Genomic DNA, 18,572 nt, shown 5'->3' with positions numbered 1-18,572 from the left:
AGCAAATTTTCGGCAAGCACAATGCCGATGTGGCCACCGTATTTTGATGACTTGGCAAACCACCCTCAAAGTTCCCTCCCCAACGCACACTCCTTCCCCTTCCCTCTCCCTCCCTGTCGCAGCCCCCATCCCCAACGCACACTTCTTTTCCATCGCAGTCTCCGCCATATCACAACTCCCTTCCCAACGTACACATTCCCTTCCTCCCTCAACACCACCATTCACAGCAACAACAACTTTAACATCAACAGCAATAACAACCTCCACCACTATCTCTCTCCAACGCATACTACCCCTCCTTCTCTCAACCCCACTACTCGCAATAACAATAGTCTTAATATCAATAGCAACTGATACGTGGTCAGGAAGGCATTTTCGTCATCTTAGAACTAAGGGACGGAATGGTAATCTTGTCATATTCAAGGATCTGAATACTAGAAGAATTGTACCATGCCAGTCTTGGACATTAAGAAGACCAAGAGTCCGTCTCAAAAACAGTGGTGCTGAAAGGGCGACAACTCATAAGGACCATTGGGCTAAGTCAGGACAGCAAGAAGCCCAATAATGCTTTTCAAATTCGATGGGAGGCATAATTTATTATTAATTTTTTAATTTTTAGGCATTTATGTTAGTTTGTTTTGTTGTTAGAGTTTGTTGGAAGATTTGAATTACTTCTGATTTGCATAGTAATATTTTTAGGAATTTTAAATTTAAATCAAATCTGATTTAAATTAATTATCATATCTTTAGGATTTTAAAATTTAAATCAAATCTGATCTAATCCAATAAGATCAAATCTGATTTAAATTAGTTATCTTATCTTTTAGTTAGTTTGTTAGGTGCCTATTTAAACATCTTTGGTGAGACAATTTACATAACTTTTGATGAATAAAATTTCTTTAGTGCTTTATGCACATTTTTTTGTGTGATTAAGTGAGGTGAGTGATTTGCTTCGCTTGTTGCATGGAGAAAATTGAGTGATTCAATTTTCATCCCTCTGATCTAAGTTGTCAATGACAAGTTCTTTGAAGGTCTAGTAGGGAGCCCCTTCCGGTGACCTAGGTTGCTAAGAACAGGTTTCTTAGAGGTCTAATAGAAAAACCCCCTTATCTATCCATTTGTTTTTATTTTTCCTTATCATCAACAATAATCTCCACCACTCCCCCTTCTCTAACGCACACTCTCCTCTCCCTCCCTCAACACCACCATTCACAGCAACAACAACCTCAACATCAATAGAGTTGCCCCAAATCATGAATTGTCCCAAATTTTTAGGTTAAATTATCATTCAAAAATATTAATAACAATAGAATTCAGAAAAAACAAATAAATTCATATACAATAATCAAAATAAAATAAAATAAAACTTAATACAAACACCACCAAAACAATAATAGAAGAAGAACACCAGAGGGGGCACAATACAATGGTTCCAAGATGGAACACAGACAGAAGAGGCATGGCAGCGACTGGGTGCTAGTAGCAAGTAGATACAAGTAGTGACGGCGATAGCAGTGAAGGCACATAGACAACACAATGCCAAGAAAGAGATAGACGACATCATACTAAAAGTGTTGAGCTCCACTGCTGTTTTGGGGGAGAGTGAATTAAGAGTGTGAGACACTGTGTTGGAAAAGAGATTAGAATTCAAAGAGAAAAGGGAAGGGGACTAAGGTTCAAAAAGGGGGAGGGTTTTTGCCATGTCATCAAAATGTAGTGGCCATGTCAACACTGTGCTTGCCGGAGATGTGCTCTGACGAACTCGTGGGTACGCTTGTCAAATTTTAAAATCTTTTAAGGATCATTTTGTAAATAACAATAGCAAAGTACCAAAATGTCAGCGTTTGAATCTTTCGAATACTGATTTGATCATTACCTTGTCAACTTAAATATCATTTTTGTTTCTAAAATTTTAGAAAAAAAAATTAAGATTATTTCTAACATTCAATTTTATAACTTTATTTTTAATATTTTAAATATGTTTCAATCACCCTTAAAGGTTTACCGTTTACGTCATTATAACTTTTTAAAATCTAAATCATATTAAAAATGTATTATTTCCAAATAATTATTACTAAATAATACAATACACATTTTATATATTGTTCATTTTTATTGTTAATTTTTGCTTTGGTATAACAATTTGATCAAGGTGAGACTTTGCAAGGACAGTGGAAGATAAAAGAGAGGTAGTATAATTAGAAATGTCCCACAATTAATTTTCAATTTTCTATCTGAAATATTGGAAGCTATTTTTCTACCAAAAATAAAAAAGAAAAAAATAAAAAGAAAAGATTAAAATAGTACCTAAAACAAAAAATCGTCCAAAACCTTTCCTCTAGAGTATAAAGCTTTCAAACATGCAATAGAATATGAAGTATTTCTAGACGCTTAATCATCGTGCTGGTAATGACAAGATCATCAATAGACACAATCGGATACATGCATCATCTTAGAGTATGATTGTTAAATGCAAAGAGCTTCAGTTTCTCATCCAATATACGAAACTCTTACACCACAATGTAGATTCAAACTGTTTAACGACATTAGTAAATCAACCAAACTAAAGTTCCTACACAAATAGAGACAGATTCTTGTGAACTGAAAAAAAGAAGTGGCCAGCTTGACTCCGAAATCGGAACAGGCCAAACTGTTAAACAATGGAGAATCAATCTAGCCAAATTGTTAAACAATGGAGAATCAATTAAACTAAGCTCGAATAGGCTACCTGACACCAGATGCAAGGCTAAAAAGACACCTCTACAGGTTGCTTCATTTAGACTCCTCACTCGGAATTATCTTCAAACTATAGCTTCATACAGATCTTGGCTATGTAGTCCCAAACAAAAATTCAAGAGGACATGGGGTTGATATTGCGAGAAACACGATTTCACAACCTGGCTTTCAAGAGATATGGTAACAGAAGTACTAGAGAGCACATCAAGCAAAATCTCCTGTTGCACAATTGCACCTTGAATATGGAAGGAGGAAGGAGTTGCTTATTTCTCAAATCAAGGATATATGGAATCATCTTCATGGAATACCTTCCACAAGTAAAACTTTAATTTTAATTTTATTCCACTTCATTCACCCCACTCCATTTATCATTAGGTACCCAAACACAGTCATAGGGCCTACAATTATGCACACGAAACACATTAAGCATTTCAACATTTCATCAAAGGTAGGCTTCATCTTTGCACACAAGATTACTGTTCTTTCTAATCCTCAAAAAAGAAACTTAAAGAAATGGGTACTTATAGTTATAGAAATGATTTGTGACAGACAAAACCAAAAATAGCTGAAGCAATTACTAATCATATCATATGCACTTACAGTAAAATCCTACATGAGAACATGTCTAAGAACAGTTTCTTACATAAGACTTGCTCAACATAAGTTCCTCTAAAAGCAATTGAACAGAAGATCAAAAGATGTAACATTTGTTATTTAAGCCAATCCTCACAAACAAATCAGAACACCACAACATGTTAAAGTACAAGAGTATAGAAGACTTCATGCTAACATTCTCAGAAAACAGAGTAAAACCTGATCTATGCTTCACTTCCACCTGCAGGGCCAACAAGAACGCCTTGAGCAGTGCCTTCCTTCCTACCGGATTCATCCTTCACCTCTGCATCAGCCTTCCTTATCCTGATTTTATATTTAGCCTCAAACTCAACAATCTCCTTTTTCTTCTTTTCCAATGCTTCATTGAGCCTGCTAATAACTTCTTCGAGTCCCTCTTTGTTGCGCAGCACCGCAGGCAAGACCTCCTTCACAGTCCTCTCGACCAGAACACCCCCAATCATTCGATAACATCGCCTAGAGGGATCGAGCGGCTGAATGGCATTAACTACCAGCGAGTGCTCGCTAACTTCCATTTCGAGCTCGGTGATTTTCGAGTGAATTTGGTTGAGTTCAGACCTCATTGCCGCATATATATTCGCAACTGCTTGTTCATTAACTGGCTCCCTGTGATCACTACCTTCAGCTTTACCAGCCATAGTTCTAGACATATGTAAAAGAACAAAAATAAAAAATCTCATCAGGTTAAAGAAAAAAGAATGCCTTAAGAAACTAATCAAGATTAATTAACAGCATTTTCAAACAATAAATAGCATTTACCAAACTGAGAAAATGACACTCGTAGTAATTTCTCTAGATTCAATCACAAACTAAATTTAAAAATAAAAAATGAGAGAGAGAGAGAGAGAGAGAGAGAGAGAGAGAAAAAAACTGACACAGTTGTGAGAATGTGATCTGTAAGCAGAAGCAAGCTACTAGAAATTATGAAAGTTAAAATGCATAAAATGAAAGCATTCAGTTACTTGTTTTTAATCCGTACGTGCCCCGAAAGAAGAAGATGATACAGCCGTGAATAGTTGAGAATTCGTCGCCGCAAATGGAGAAGAAGCTAACGCCACCGGTGGGAATACAATCTGCGTCGCCGGAGATTACGGTGCTGAGAACAGAAGATGAAAGGGTCAAAGATATATTGGGAGAATAAGAGAAGAGAAGGAATTGAGAGAAAATAGAAAACCTAACAGTGGTCTGCGTGCTGTGGAGCAGCCGAGCAGGTAAGTGGGGACTGGAGTAGTCTGTGCTTGTGTTCCGTTTGAGCCTTTTGGGCCGTATGGGCCTTTTGGGCCATTTGGACCGTATGTGCCACTTTAGGCATTCGGCCCAATTTGTATGTAGTGTCCTAAAATGACCCAATGGATTTTATTCAATTTGCAGCATATTCACAAAGAAAGAGGAGCATTGTTCTTAATTGGTGTCCATAGCATTTGGATGCAAAGAAACAAGTTGATATTTGCAGAACAAAATCACTGGCCAGAAAGTACACCAAAAAAATAATCACTCACCAGAAGCCCCTGCTTGTGAGTCCCACGCCGATGGGTGGAGTACCTCGCCGCACAAGCACCGGCCACGACGGCAACCACGGGATCAACCGCGCCTCCTTCAGGGAGCCAAAGCAATGCCGCCTGAAAGTTTCAAGGTGAACGTCGACGCCACATTGGAGCGAATCCGGAGTTGTCACCGTTTCGATCACGACGGCATCATTGCGGAAGCTCGTGCCTGCATTTTGGGGCTTGATTTTGATCTCCACTGTGGTTTTTGGAATGAAAAAATATAGGTAACCAACAATATTTTTGAATAATGTATAAACAGTGTAAATTAATAAAATTAAAAGAATAAATTTAATTAGTAGCATTAAATTAAGGTGTAGCAGATTGTTTACCTAGCACTACTCGAAATGGAATATAGTCGCGGAGATAGTATCATTGTTGCTAATGCACTGCGGGCCACACACACTCAAGATCACATATTTGGACTTTTAATTTCTAATTGTGAGGTTATTTTACAATGTTTTATATCTTCTCACATTTACAAGACAAAATACTTTGCGGCTAAAAGAAATACCATCAGATATCCTCTTGTCCAAAAAATAAAAAAGAATTTGGTTAGGCTAAATGTATCTCAAATTTAATTTAATAACAAAAGTATCTTATTCAGTTCGAAAGAAAAAAAAAAGTTCTTTTTTTAATGATTCAGTTTCTTTTTACAAAATAAAAATATAGTTTATGATAATCTTCAAGAATTTAAAAGTATCAGTAGTGTTTTAGTAGAGTAGTTTAGTCTCAACTATCAGCTGTCAACTATCATTGTTTGCTAATATGTTCTGTTAAATGATACATTATAATAAGGAATAATAAACATGTCATATGTGTTGACCAATTAAAACTAGGAATTATCATTATAGATTATCAGTGTAACAAATTAATATAACACGTTAAAACTATAAAGAAACATCACATGTCAATACTCTAGATTATATCTTTTAAAAATATACAAGATAATCGAGTATTCAGATTGGATTCGTTTCAGCAAGATTGAATTCGATATCTAGTCCAAAACAGAATGGTTTAATCGAGTTTTATCTTACCCGTTGAGTACTAGAATCGATTATATTAGATTGATTCGTTTTAATCTATCAATCAGATTATTCGCACTCACTTACACCTAGGATGACAATGGGTATTCATGGGAAGGGAATCTTTTCTTTCATTCCCATTTAGAAAACTGCTCCCGTCCCCGCCCTATTCCGTTGATCCTCGTTTATTTCTCTCAGAAAGAAGGCGAATACGTACGAGTACCTGTGGATATTAAACTTAAAAAAAAATTTAATCATGATAAAATTTCATACAATTCAACTAAAAAGTATTAAATCCAATTCAAACCCATTCAATATTACTAAATCCAGTTCAACATTATTCAACTAAATATCCAACATATAAACTAAAATAAAACAAAATTAAAAAATTTTCAACATAAAAATCTTAGTCGATAATTATAACTAGGTGATAGTACTCCCTTCGTGTAATGATACAAATTTAAATAATTATTTAGTGCAAATTTAAATATTATGCACATCATTAATTTATTTCTAAAGATCTATTAACAGCAAAACAGTCCATACATAAAAAAAAACCAGCTAACTCAATCATCAATTCATCGGTTCAGAAAATTATAAATCTATTAACAACAATAAAGCAGTTCATACATAAAAAAAAAACAACAATCTCAATCATCAATTCAATGTGACATACTAATGTATTATGTTAAGGGAGGTAAAATACAGATATGCTATTAAGATAATGATGGTTCACTAACTCTTGAAAATTTAAAATGTCCTACAAAATGTAATCAATAAAATATATGATATTATAATGGATATAATGCAATGACTTTTTTTAAAAAAATAAGATAAATAAAAGAGAAGTTAAACGAAAAAGAGTAGCAACATCAGAGCACAAGGCAGAAATTATATAGAAAATGCAAAGAATGTGGTCATTGTTTTTAACATGATAATTGACTAATTCATGACTCTGATGTCTTGGCTATCTGAAACTATGGAAAAGGCTTTGAAGTCATCTCAGTTGGATAACAAACCTTACTTTGAGTTGTTCTACCATTTGTTGATGGCAACATTAGTATCATTTTCTTAGAAGAATTCTGTTATTTACTTATTTCTGCTTATCCATTCCCATACTTAATTGTCAGTATTTAATTATTTATCCATTATTCTATCCAATGATTAAAAAAAATGTATATTAACATAATATTTATCTTATAATAATGTGACAAAACAGCCACATACTAAAGGCATCAATAGTTTTGTTCATTAGTGACAAGTCGTTCAAACTTTGAACTTAGCGCAATTAATGTCAAAAACACGTCTTTTCCAAAATTACCACCAATGTTGACAAAGAAAAGCTTATCGCCTCTGAAAAATGTTCAGACATTTCAATTTTGAAATGCACGCGTGTATAAGAACAAATTTGACTGGTTAGCTATTGGAGCATCATGGTTCATGATAAAGAAGAATTGATGACACAAGTACTAGACAGAATCACGGAATGACTGAATTAAGATAAATTGATTAACTGGAGAAATATGGAGTTATCTACTTCAATTATCAACTATGTTTCGGTTTTCAATCAAGCAGCTTCTATAGACCAATTTACATTAATATATCATATCATTTATCAAATAAGTGGATATAATCGGTCTATTTAGGTATATATCCCATGGCAGAGAATCTCATTCTCAGCCATGATAGATATACAGTCTGTACTAGGCTATTTAATCACGTCTTATGTTACAAGCATTTTTGTATTAAACTATTAACTGTACTTATTTTACGTAGAACATTGATTTAAGAACGATTCTGGTATGTCTACATCTTTTATAATATTGTTTTAACATCAGCATTTTTTTAACAATTACATAAAACTATTAATTAAAAAATTATTTAAATATACAATTAATTAATAATAGTTATATTTTTATGCAAATGTCAAGAATTTCAATATATGAATAATGTTTTTCATTTAAGAATTATGAATGATAAACGAGACTATACGTTTTATATGAAGTGTGCAAAACAAACATTTCGCTGGATAATCTCGTCATCATTATGTCATTCCATAGTTGCTTGTATTGAATGATTATTACACTTAATTGCTTGTAAATATTTCTACTGCCTGTCAATCCAAATAATTTATGGGTATATGTAGTTGGGAGAATTATAAATAATTTCTAGGAATTTTAAGATAGAAATATCATATTTCCATGTTTAGTTCAAAGTTTGAAAAGTTATTCCCAAGCAAATTTGATTTCAGACAATCAAAATATCATCATTTCAATTTCTACCTTCTCCATGAGTATATTTAATTCCCATGAGAATAAAATCTGAGTAACAAAGTAATACTTAAACCACACAAAGTATCTGAGAAGAATGGCAATGTATTATTCATACAAGAAAAAAAAATGTAAAAATATATTAAGATTCAAACCACATAACAATTCTTACAAATAAACCAGCTGAAAAGTTGTTACAAGGGAAGCAAATGGGATTGAGCAATGGAAGTACCATTTTGGCACTATTTCATCCTCTTAACTGAGGTTGAGAAGTTCTACAGAAATCACAAGTCCGTTCGGCAGCGAAGTGTTGATGAAGCAATACTAGTACGGTATATCATTTACAACAACACAACCTTATTCTACTAGTACTCTCTATGGTTTAAGTGAATGAAAAATATCTAATAAAGAACAACTAGTACAACATTTTTAATTTTCAATATAAATCTCAAAAACCTTTTTGATGCCAGTCAGTAAGCTTGCTTCATGTTCATGCTTCCTTACCTTTATAAAAGCTGCAAAAGAGAAATGCAGCAATTGCCAATAGATCAAAACAAGGATATAAGGATAACTGTGGTTGAATAACAGGACCAGAAGACACACACTTAGTAACAAGCAATTGCGCAGAGACAGAAGCTATTTACCTTTCAATAACAGGAGGATCTTAAATGTTTGTCAGTCTTTTTTGCAATTACGGCCACATTTCTTGGAGATATCATTGGGTCAAAAATGGGTAACAAGTAGGCTTCCACTGTGCTATCTTGCTCTTGAAGAAACAGTAGTCTGTCAAGCAGAATCAGAGTTTCCAAAAGAGGTCCAAGAGAAGCCCTGAGTGACCAAAAGGGTCCTATAAGGTCCTGCACATAATTGCTACATTAAGTACTTTGCAGTTCTCTCATGTTTGGATTATGGCATAAAAAATAACTAAATCAGAAGACTATAACTGATTTGGTAAAATTTTTTGGACCTAAACTAACTTTGTTTTGGTAAATAAAAAAAAATCGCATTTAGCTTTGAAAATTTTGCGTTTGGAAGCACCTATGAAATACTTTTCAAAATTAGCTTATACTTTTTAAGCTAAAAAACCTAATATAGCCTTATATATTAAGGAATATTTATATTTATTTTTGCAGTTCATTACATTTATATCTTTTAAAGTAATTTTAAATGTTAAAAATAATTTTACTAAACACAAGTTTTATAGTTTGTATTTATTGAAAGTCACTTATTTTTATTTATCAAACATAGTTACTACAACTTTTGGAAACTATCTTTGAAATGCTAGCTTTAATAAGCAATTTTGAAAAGTCAAAACTTTACCAAACTAGGCCTATGAAAATTTTCATGCTTTTCTTGTAAAACTAGCTAACATCAAAAAGCAGTTAAAACAACTTTTATAAAGTTTGCAGAAAAATGATTTCCTTTATAATCAAATTGTGATGCCATCCTTCTAAAAGCACAATATAAAAAATAAATAGCATTTATGTATTTGGCAAAAAAAAACTGCAACTTAGAATAACTAAACAATATTCAGTCTGTCCAAATGCGATTTTTATTTCATGCCACATATTTCATAGATTCCATTTATTGTCCTAATAAATCCAACTTTAATGATAAGATAATCCAATTAATCATACTTCTTAGACGACTGGAAACATGGAAAACAACGTGGGGGCTGGATTCATGATTTCATCTCCTGCATGCCCTATTAATCCAACTAAAGCTCCACCCAACCCAACCAACTGTTTGGCACTAACAAATCTCGTTCACACATGAAAGTTGAATGCTTACAATCCCAAGGACCTGTTTGGACTTTGGAGCTTAAACAAACTAAATGATGCCGATGTCAATATAAATAGAATATGCAAATTTAGTCATCAAACTAAGCAAGTAATAAATGAAATAAGAATAACTCTTGCATCCTGCTTTTAATGAAAATTAATATTTATAATATTGAATTAACAAAATTAATAATAATAATAACCCCACTGGAAGGTAAAGAAAAAATGTAGTCTGTGTTTGTGAACAAAATTATGAAGGGGAAGGGTGGGAAGGAAAGGGGTGAAGACTGAAGAGTACTTCACTATAAAATTCCTTCTCTTCCCTCCGTTCTGCAAAATTAAACCCAAGCACCCTTCATGGCAAAGAAATAATAACTTTCTAGACAAAGTAATAAAACTAAGATCTACAGACCTTATAACCACAGACATTTGAACTTTTAAATAATGGAAGAAATTGAAAGTGACGTACCAAAAATGGTTCTGCTTCCTTCCATATGCCTTTAAGGTTTACATCATTTGAAAGCTTAATACCAAGATGAGACAATCCAGAGTGGCAGAAGTTCTCAAAATGTAAAAATGTGTCGCGGGATTTAGTCCCTCCACACCCAGCTTGTACTTCTATTGGAGGGGCCAAAATCTCGTCTGTAACACATTGAGAAAGGCTAAGCATGTACATCAGTGAATCCAACACCACCGCACATCACCAAACAATCACAAGGTACTTTGAAATGTGTCAAATATACTCTCATTATCAACTTTTTAAGTGTCTACTAACTACTATTGTAATTGCAAGATAGTTTTTCACCAAGGTTTTCTAGATTCACGGAGAGATGAATATCAAATATGGGTAACATGTATAATAACAAACAAAAAGGTCTCCTACAAAATGATAAAAAGACAAGAATTGGACAAGAATAAACAAAACAAAGATTTCCAATTTTTTGCATATCCATTGGAGAAATCTAATTAAAATAGCCATTATCTTGCCAATAGCCATAAAGTAGCCAAGAAGATTACTTCATCCCCTAGTTTGAGATCATAACTTCCCATCTCTTTTCATCTCAAGTTCCTTGTTCGTCCAACTATTCATTGGGTGAAAAGTTGACAGAAAAAATGGATTTTCAACAATAACAGCCATAAACTCTCAAAAGAGATTGATTCAAATACCGGCTTCAGATTCCGTGGAAACTACAGGCAGAAAATCTTGCCTCAGGAGACCAGTACTTCCTTTAAGATGCAGATGGGACTCTGCAGATCTCCTTTGATGTCTCCGACGCAGAGCCTTCCCTTTACGGCCAATTGAAGGAGTGTTTATTGTGAAATCTGGATAATATTTACAAAGAACCTGCCATCACAAATATACATAGAGATGTTATATCTACGTACAAGGGAAGAATGCATCGTTAAATGAATATCTTTGTCTCTTGATCAGAAATGGAAAAGAAGAAAAGAAGAAAAGCACTCTGTCTCCGTATGTTACCGATTTCACTTTAATTATTTGTCACTTCCTATTTGACAAATACAGACTCAATCCCAAGATAGCCCCCATTCAATAAAAACAAAATAGTACTTCTTAACTGGATTTTGTTTCTACTTTTTTCCTAAATGCTTTCAACATCTAACCTTAATGTCACCTTCCATCCAATCTACTTCTTAAGACTTTTACTGAACTTCTCCATACATGACAAAATTAAATTGCCCAAGGAAAGATTTTACCATCTTTTCCTCAATAGATCTTCCTATATTATGAAATGTGTACCACTCATCCAAAAGACATCCAGAAAGTAACACATAAATTAGATGACAAGACTAAGTGATAATTCAATACCATTTGAAATGCGGCACGAAAAGCATGCAACTCAAAGTTATGAATTCCGGCATGCATATCCAAGCTCCTCCATCTATCTGCACTCTAGCAAGATAAAATGCAGTTGGTGTGGTATGTTTCTCACATGAACTTAAAGTAAAAACTTAAAAGGATAAAGAAAATAGTAAATTCATAGAATTCGCTTGCAGAAAAATGACAGGAGCACAATTTTCTGTTTAGGAAGACAACGCTTATATGATTCTAAATGACCTACAACACACTTTGGTACTCTTCAGCTTAAACCATTGTTTATTCAGTTAGTCATGCATCATTATATTCCTAAATTTTAATTTGTATTGTTTTACTTGAATCATGCACTGAATTTGTGCAAGAACCTGCCTGCAGAAAGAAAAGCAGAGCCACTTCCTCATTAGGGTATGTAACTATTTTTCACAAATATGGTTATTAATCAAATAAGCTAAATGGTCTATGTTATGCATAATTATGGTCTTTATCTAATAATACCTTACATATCAATGAAATAAGTAGTGTAACACTAATTGAACAATATTCAATAACTGCACTGCATGTTCAAGATAGTGAAAGGAGAAAAGCATTAGGAGATTTCTATGCCTTTAAATGGCATCAAAACTTACAAGCCTGACTGAAGAAAGGTGTCACAATTAGCAAAACATTAGTCATTTTCTCATAACTCTGTTTCACCCTCCCTTTAGTAAGCTAGTATATAAAAAGGTGAAGAGGGGACCAAAAATATCACTTACCTGACAAGCAAGATCACGCACATTTTTTGCAAGTGATAAACCCGCAGATCTTACAGCATGACTCATTGGAAACCCAAATTCAGATTCACCATCCTTAGCACTTCCTTCTGACAATAAATTGTAACAGCAACCAAGACTAACAACAGCTTTAACATCTTGGCACTCTATGAAAGTCCTAACAAAAAAAGAATTTGGATGAATTACAACTTTGCAGAATGTAAATTGTAGATTATATAATATATAATAAAAGTAACACACACAAACAATGGCAATGATATAAAACAGGCTTCTCAACTTTACATGGAGAAAAATCAATGGTCACAGCGAAGAAAAGGTGGTGCTTTGATGTATGGACAAAAATTGAAATGGATCAGATATTAGTCAACTATCAGATATCTTGTTTGGACAGAAGTCCCGAAGTTGTGAGTTTTAAAGAAATTATATATCATTTGGGTGGTTGGATTTTCTTGATTATATTTTAAGATTATTCAGGGATTGGAATGTTTGCTTCACTGACTTCTTTTATTGTCTCCTTGTAACGTGCTCTCTACCTTTCTTTCTGAAAATTATTGTTTAATCTAAAAAGAGATTCAAGGATAGTAAGAGGAAGAAACAAAGCAACTTATCCAAATTTCGGAACTAACTTCAGCATAGTCACTGAAAGGTCACCACAGGCATGAAGCCCAGCAAGAACAGTCGAAGGTTTTCTCTTTGCATTACCGGACCAACATATTTTCCCTTGATCTTTGTTTTGGTTCCCCATTGATGTGGATTGCAAAGCATCATCTACAGGCAAAGATGCTTCAACCAAAGTTTTCAATGTATCAATTGACAATACATGACATGTGATTGTCTTTGGAACATTCAAACTCCACATGCCTGATCTAGAGCAAAAAGAAAGTAAACACATAAATGAATTTTCATAAAAACAACAGCAACAACAATAATTAATGATAATAGTATCGGTAGATATTAAAATAATAATATGGACAACTTTGACCACCTATTGAGACATCGTCAAATGCAAATCATCCTCCCGAACACAAATATTGACATATTCACATCACTTTTTTCCCCTAAACTTGTATATTTGTCATGTGATATCCAATGGTTATGGTTGGAATTCCTAGCATGCTTATTTTACTTCATTCTGTTCCTTATCATACATTTGCCATTTTGTACAACCTCAAGGATCTCATAGGTACCCCAAAATATAAGTGAACATTGCAGTAAATAAGGAGAACATACCCAGATTTTAACATCTGTGACACATAGTGCTTTTTAATTCGTTCTGCACGTGCATCAGTAACACTTCCATGATGAGAACATGCATCAATCGCAATGACAGGATGCTGATATTGAAAGGCAAGCACTTGTGCAAGATAACCCTATAAATAGAGCATAAAACAAACAAAATTTCCTCATTGGTATTGATGGAACTAATGGAAACAACAAAGTAGTGAATCACAGATTTGCAATTTTGAAAACGAGGGATTGCAAATGACAAAGAAGTAAATTATCATACCACAATCATCAATAGAGGAAGGCACAACATTGAGGCAACTAGCTCTTAAGGACTCAAAAGAAGATAAGTTCTAACCAGAGTACCATACCATGTCCCTCAACTTGCCTAGGATCAGTATCATCATCATCAACAACCACCACCATCTTTTCCCAATAGATGGATTAACTAAGTGGATTAGACAAAGCGAAAGTATCCCATCATAAATCATGCCTATATTTTGGTCATTACACTAAAAAATCTTTAGTAACAATTTCATGTTAGTTTTTACAGGTCTCCCTCTATCTCTTGTTATTGGACTAACTTCCATGTAACATCCTAACCTTGTGCAAGCTTTTACAGACCATATCCACCCATGCACAAACCACTGAAGTTAAATTCAACTGTCTTTTCTAAGTGCTACCCAAATTCCCAAAGCCTCGTCCCACCTGCGTTCAGCATCATGCATGTAAAAAATGTAAGCAAGAGTACATGAAGCCACACCTGACCAGCACCAACATCAATAACAGCATCAGCTCTAACATTATTGGCGACTGTGCTTACAACAGCCGAAAGTATTTCTACCTGCACAAATTAAACTCTATTTACCTGATACATTTTAAGCCAATAAATCTTTTGCTGAAAATGAAAGTGAAATGTATATTCAAAACTTTCTTATTAAAGCCTTTGGTTCAGGGGAACAACTTGCGGAATAAAGAAAGCAATACAAGAGCGTGATAAACGTTGACTTACTTCATGTTTTTTCTTCACGTTCATGCCTTGAGCAAGAACAGTGTTAAGTGAAGTAATATACGGACCAGGTAATGCCTGCAAGTATAAAACATTTAAAACTGCGAATTCAAAATCCTTGAAGCAGCCATTTGGCTTGGACACAGAAAGTATATTAATTCTTCAAATGACTTTTCTTATTATGTTCTGAAAAAACTTTCCAAGATTATTTTGAACTTAAACAAATTGCCATGGAGCACAACAAGAGCTGTTTGCTTTGTCTTCTATTTTTATTTTAAGTTGATATCGTCATTATTAATTACAAAATTGCTAGCTTGTTTTGATCTAGTTTCCTGTTTTAAGCATTTTTTTAAGGAAATAGAGAAAACAAGATTTATTATTTTATTTTTATCTATTTCCTTCAAAAAAATAATGGAAAAGAAATACATAATTTAAACATAGCATTATTTTCAGCATATCAGTGAGAACTAATTAACATAAAATTGAAACTGAAAACAAACCAACATTCCCGAAAGGCCTAAATCTGGTGTTACTAAATCCAATGAACAAACAAAAATATCAAAAGATAATCAACATGACTTAGGATTGATATAACCAAAACACCTGAAAGATTAATGCTACTTGTTACCAAGTTTCTATCAGCTCATAAATAAGGGGACAAAAACATAATCAATATCAAACTACCCCAACAGAGATTATTTCACAGTAAAAACTACCCAAGAGTCCAAGCAAAAAGTTAATTCAAATGCCATCCTTGGATTTTGTTGCATGTGATATTAATTATTAGTAAGCAATAACGAAATAGAATGTATAAACCTTGTTCAGAAAGGGTAAAGGTGAACATACTGTGTTTACATCTACTTGTTCTTGACAAAGTGCTAAAGCCCTTAACTTTAGGATGAATTGCTTCAAAGAAGCTGGCCAGTAGTCCTGCCAGAAAATTTTTTCATTAGAGAGAAATATGGGTAAACAAGCAGAACATTGGCACACAAAACTAAATGAAATAAAGAAAGATGACAATAAATGAAAACCACTGTAAGAATTATAAAACACAAAATGCATAAATAACAACAACTAAACATACAATTAAGTAAAATGGTGGCAGAAATTACAGACTTAATTTAGCATATAAAAACCTGCTCTTTCCAAATAGGATTAGAAGGAATTTATTCAAATTCGGCAAGCAAGGAGGTAGACTTTTTTCCAAGAGTAAACACAAGAAGGATTCCAAAAGGAAGAAAGCACAAAAGGATGTTATCATTCAGAAAGAACTCGGACAGAAAAATCACCACTCCATGAATCCTTCTAGAGTTCTAGGACTGGAATCAAGAAACATCATAAAGACCTGGAAACTAGAGGCTAAAGTAAAGCGCGCACACACAAGAAGATGAACTTGCCATCAAGAATAAAAACGCAGAGACTCTGGTAGGAAATAGGAATAATTTGAGCAAGTATATAGCAAGAAGAGAGGAAAGGGCCAGAATAGGACAACTCAATTGACTTAGTTGGGTGGTAAAAATGGTTAGGGAAGACCAAAAGAGTAGAGGAAACGCTTGTAAAAAACAGAGGGACAGAGTTAATTAGGAGTATTTTGTGACGGCATTTTAGAGGGTGTCCCCCAGCAGAGAGAAATCCACTTTGGTATCACCTAGGATTCTTGATATATTGTGAAGGAATTCCCAATTCAATACACCTATCTTCTACATTTACTGTGCTCTTTTGTGTGAATCACGCACACACACTCCCAACAGAGCATGACCACCGCGGCACAATTAAGTATCTATGAAAATCATATAAAACAATGCCAAAATCTCACGAGCTGAACATCTAATAATACCACACTACAGAAAGAAATCTACAGAACCAGCAGCAATTCAAGCATTTTCAACCACCGCAGAGCGGCACTTGGTTGTCACTCAACCCTAGCTTACATATCACACTAGATATTTAGATCCCATGGCCTAACTCAGCTGAGCAAAGTTAAGTTAACCTTAAAGCTGGCAAAATCTGTTGAATCAAAAACACCTATCACTAAAAAAAAAAAAGCACGGATTTTTTTTCTATTATAAATAAAAAAATAAAATCCAAAAAAACACCCTTGCTTCCTCAATGCATCAAAGGATACCTAAAGACCAAAAAAAAAAGGATTCCTTAACGCCTATTTACCTGCGTTATAAGCTAGGGCATTAAGCCTTCAAATCCAAAGGGATAACTCCACCAAAAGCAAAAAATGCCGCATAACTCCCATTCAATTATTCTAGTGCAATTATCTATTTATCCTACAACTTGAACCCTAACCCCAGCTAAAAATAGAAAATTCAATTTGAAAAAAATCAAAATAAATGAGGAATGTAAGTATGTAACCAAAAAAATAACCTGCACCACTCCAGATGGTATCAAGAGAAGATTCTGAACAGGTTCTCTGCGGAGACAATCCATCCATTCCTTGTCAACATTCTCCCACAGCCTATCCTGAAATTTAACCATACCAAGTTAGCCCTAATTTTGAAAAAAAAAATATTTCTTTTCCCTTTCTCGAAAGAAACTGTTAGTGGTGACTGCACCGTGAAGAAATTGACGACGTGGGCATTAATTAAAGAGTTGAAAGGGGCGATGAAGTCGACGATGGCGTTGATCCATGAGAGGGTGTTGCTCGCTGTGTCGCATGAATATTGCGTACCACAACACTCTACAGCTGCAGCATCAGCCATAGCTGCAAGCATGTGCCAAGAGAACGCCGTCTCGTTTCTGTTCGGTTTTTTTTTCCTTTTTCTTTTTGGGTTACTAAATTTTCATTAATTAATAACTAATAATAATTTTAAAATAAAGAGTAAAGTGAGTAAGTGACGGGTAGGGGTGTTCGCGGTGCGATATGGATCTGTTTTGAATCAAAAATTCATCCGATTCGAACACTGATTTTATTTACGGTGCGATTTCGATTGGATATTTTAAAAAAAAAAATCTGATCCGATCCGATCCAATTTCAATCGGTTTGGATTGGATTGGATTTGCGGTTTTATAAATTAAAAAAATTAAATACATATAACAAGTCTCAACATCAAATTTTAAATAAACAACAATAACATAACAAGTATCAACAATATCTTAAAAAGCCAACAATAACATAACAATATAAATAAAATTATAGGTTAGTTAAAATAAATAAATAAATAACATTTTGAACAAAAACTATTTATTAAATAATAATAATATATGAATAATATAAAAATATATAAAAAATTAAACATGTTATAAGTATAATTATAAATATAATAATAAAATAATAATATTATAGCGCATTGTACGGTTTGGATTGGATTGGATCGATTATGAAAATTAGATCTGAAATCTGATCCGATCCAGCAGTTTGCAAAAAAATATAATCCAATCAAATCCGAATTAGTGCGGTTTTAATCGGTTTTCGATTTGAATTGGATTGGGTGAATGGTTCAATTTGGATTGGTTTGGATTTGAACACTCCTAGTGACCGGTTAGATTCTCAAAGATGTTGACCTTAGACTACTAGTTAATCTTTAAAAAAAATACTAATTAGGTCCTCTAAGATAATAAACGGTAGACATATATGTTCTTCTGTCAGTCAATAATGTGAAATGAAACGAAATTATGCATGTATTTCGTTATTTACAATGGTGCATATCTCATTACTATCACATAAGCAGGAAAACAATATAATTTTGAACGGTAAAATATGTATTATCTTTTGAGTTTTCATATATCGATTA

At 33.7% G+C, this 18,572-nt stretch overlaps 2 protein-coding genes across 9 annotated transcripts; both read right to left on the bottom strand.

Moving 5' to 3' along the window:
• Nucleotides 1–2,427: 2,427 nt before the first annotated feature.
• Nucleotides 2,428–5,233, bottom strand: LOC107458560 (prefoldin subunit 2). 6 transcript variants are annotated; one of them, XM_052251672.1, is made up of 5 exons: nt 4,869–5,233; nt 4,544–4,705; nt 4,349–4,465; nt 3,550–4,011; nt 2,428–3,134 (listed from the first exon to the last, which is right to left on the bottom strand). In XM_052251672.1, the coding sequence occupies exons 1-4, from the start codon at nt 5,216–5,218 to the stop codon at nt 3,555–3,557; spliced, it is 1,086 nt and encodes a 361-aa protein (XP_052107632.1). In that variant the 5' UTR covers nt 5,219–5,233; the 3' UTR covers nt 2,428–3,134; nt 3,550–3,554. The 6 variants fall into 6 exon arrangements, with proteins under 6 accessions (XP_052107632.1, XP_052107633.1, XP_052107634.1 ...); XM_052251673.1 differs by having other exon boundaries at nt 2,428–3,044; XM_052251674.1 differs by having other exon boundaries at nt 2,428–2,971.
• Nucleotides 5,234–8,316: 3,083 nt separating this feature from the next.
• LOC107458566 (uncharacterized) lies at nt 8,317–17,597 on the bottom strand. 3 transcript variants are annotated; one of them, XM_016076783.3, is made up of 13 exons: nt 17,394–17,597; nt 17,206–17,301; nt 15,676–15,759; nt 14,833–14,907; nt 14,584–14,664; nt 13,827–13,966; nt 13,223–13,462; nt 12,579–12,753; nt 11,818–11,901; nt 11,157–11,334; nt 10,459–10,631; nt 8,853–9,065; nt 8,317–8,723 (listed from the first exon to the last, which is right to left on the bottom strand). In XM_016076783.3, exons 1-12 carry the CDS (start codon nt 17,550–17,552, stop codon nt 8,856–8,858), a joined length of 1,695 nt encoding a protein of 564 aa, XP_015932269.1. In that variant the 5' UTR covers nt 17,553–17,597; the 3' UTR covers nt 8,317–8,723; nt 8,853–8,855. The 3 variants fall into 3 exon arrangements, 2 of the variants coding, with proteins under 2 accessions (XP_015932269.1, XP_052108019.1); XM_052252059.1 differs by having other exon boundaries at nt 8,317–8,712; XR_008001458.1 differs by lacking the exon at nt 8,317–8,723 and adding an exon at nt 9,846–10,038 and having other exon boundaries at nt 8,927–9,065.
• Nucleotides 17,598–18,572: the final 975 nt, after the last annotated feature.

This window comes from Arachis duranensis, chromosome 7 (genome assembly GCF_000817695.3).
Source record: "Arachis duranensis cultivar V14167 chromosome 7, aradu.V14167.gnm2.J7QH, whole genome shotgun sequence".
NCBI classification, from domain to species: Eukaryota; Viridiplantae; Streptophyta; class Magnoliopsida; order Fabales; family Fabaceae; genus Arachis; species Arachis duranensis.
The sequence above is the reverse complement of the archived record's forward strand: the minus strand, read 5'-3'. Positions and strand labels throughout refer to the sequence as shown.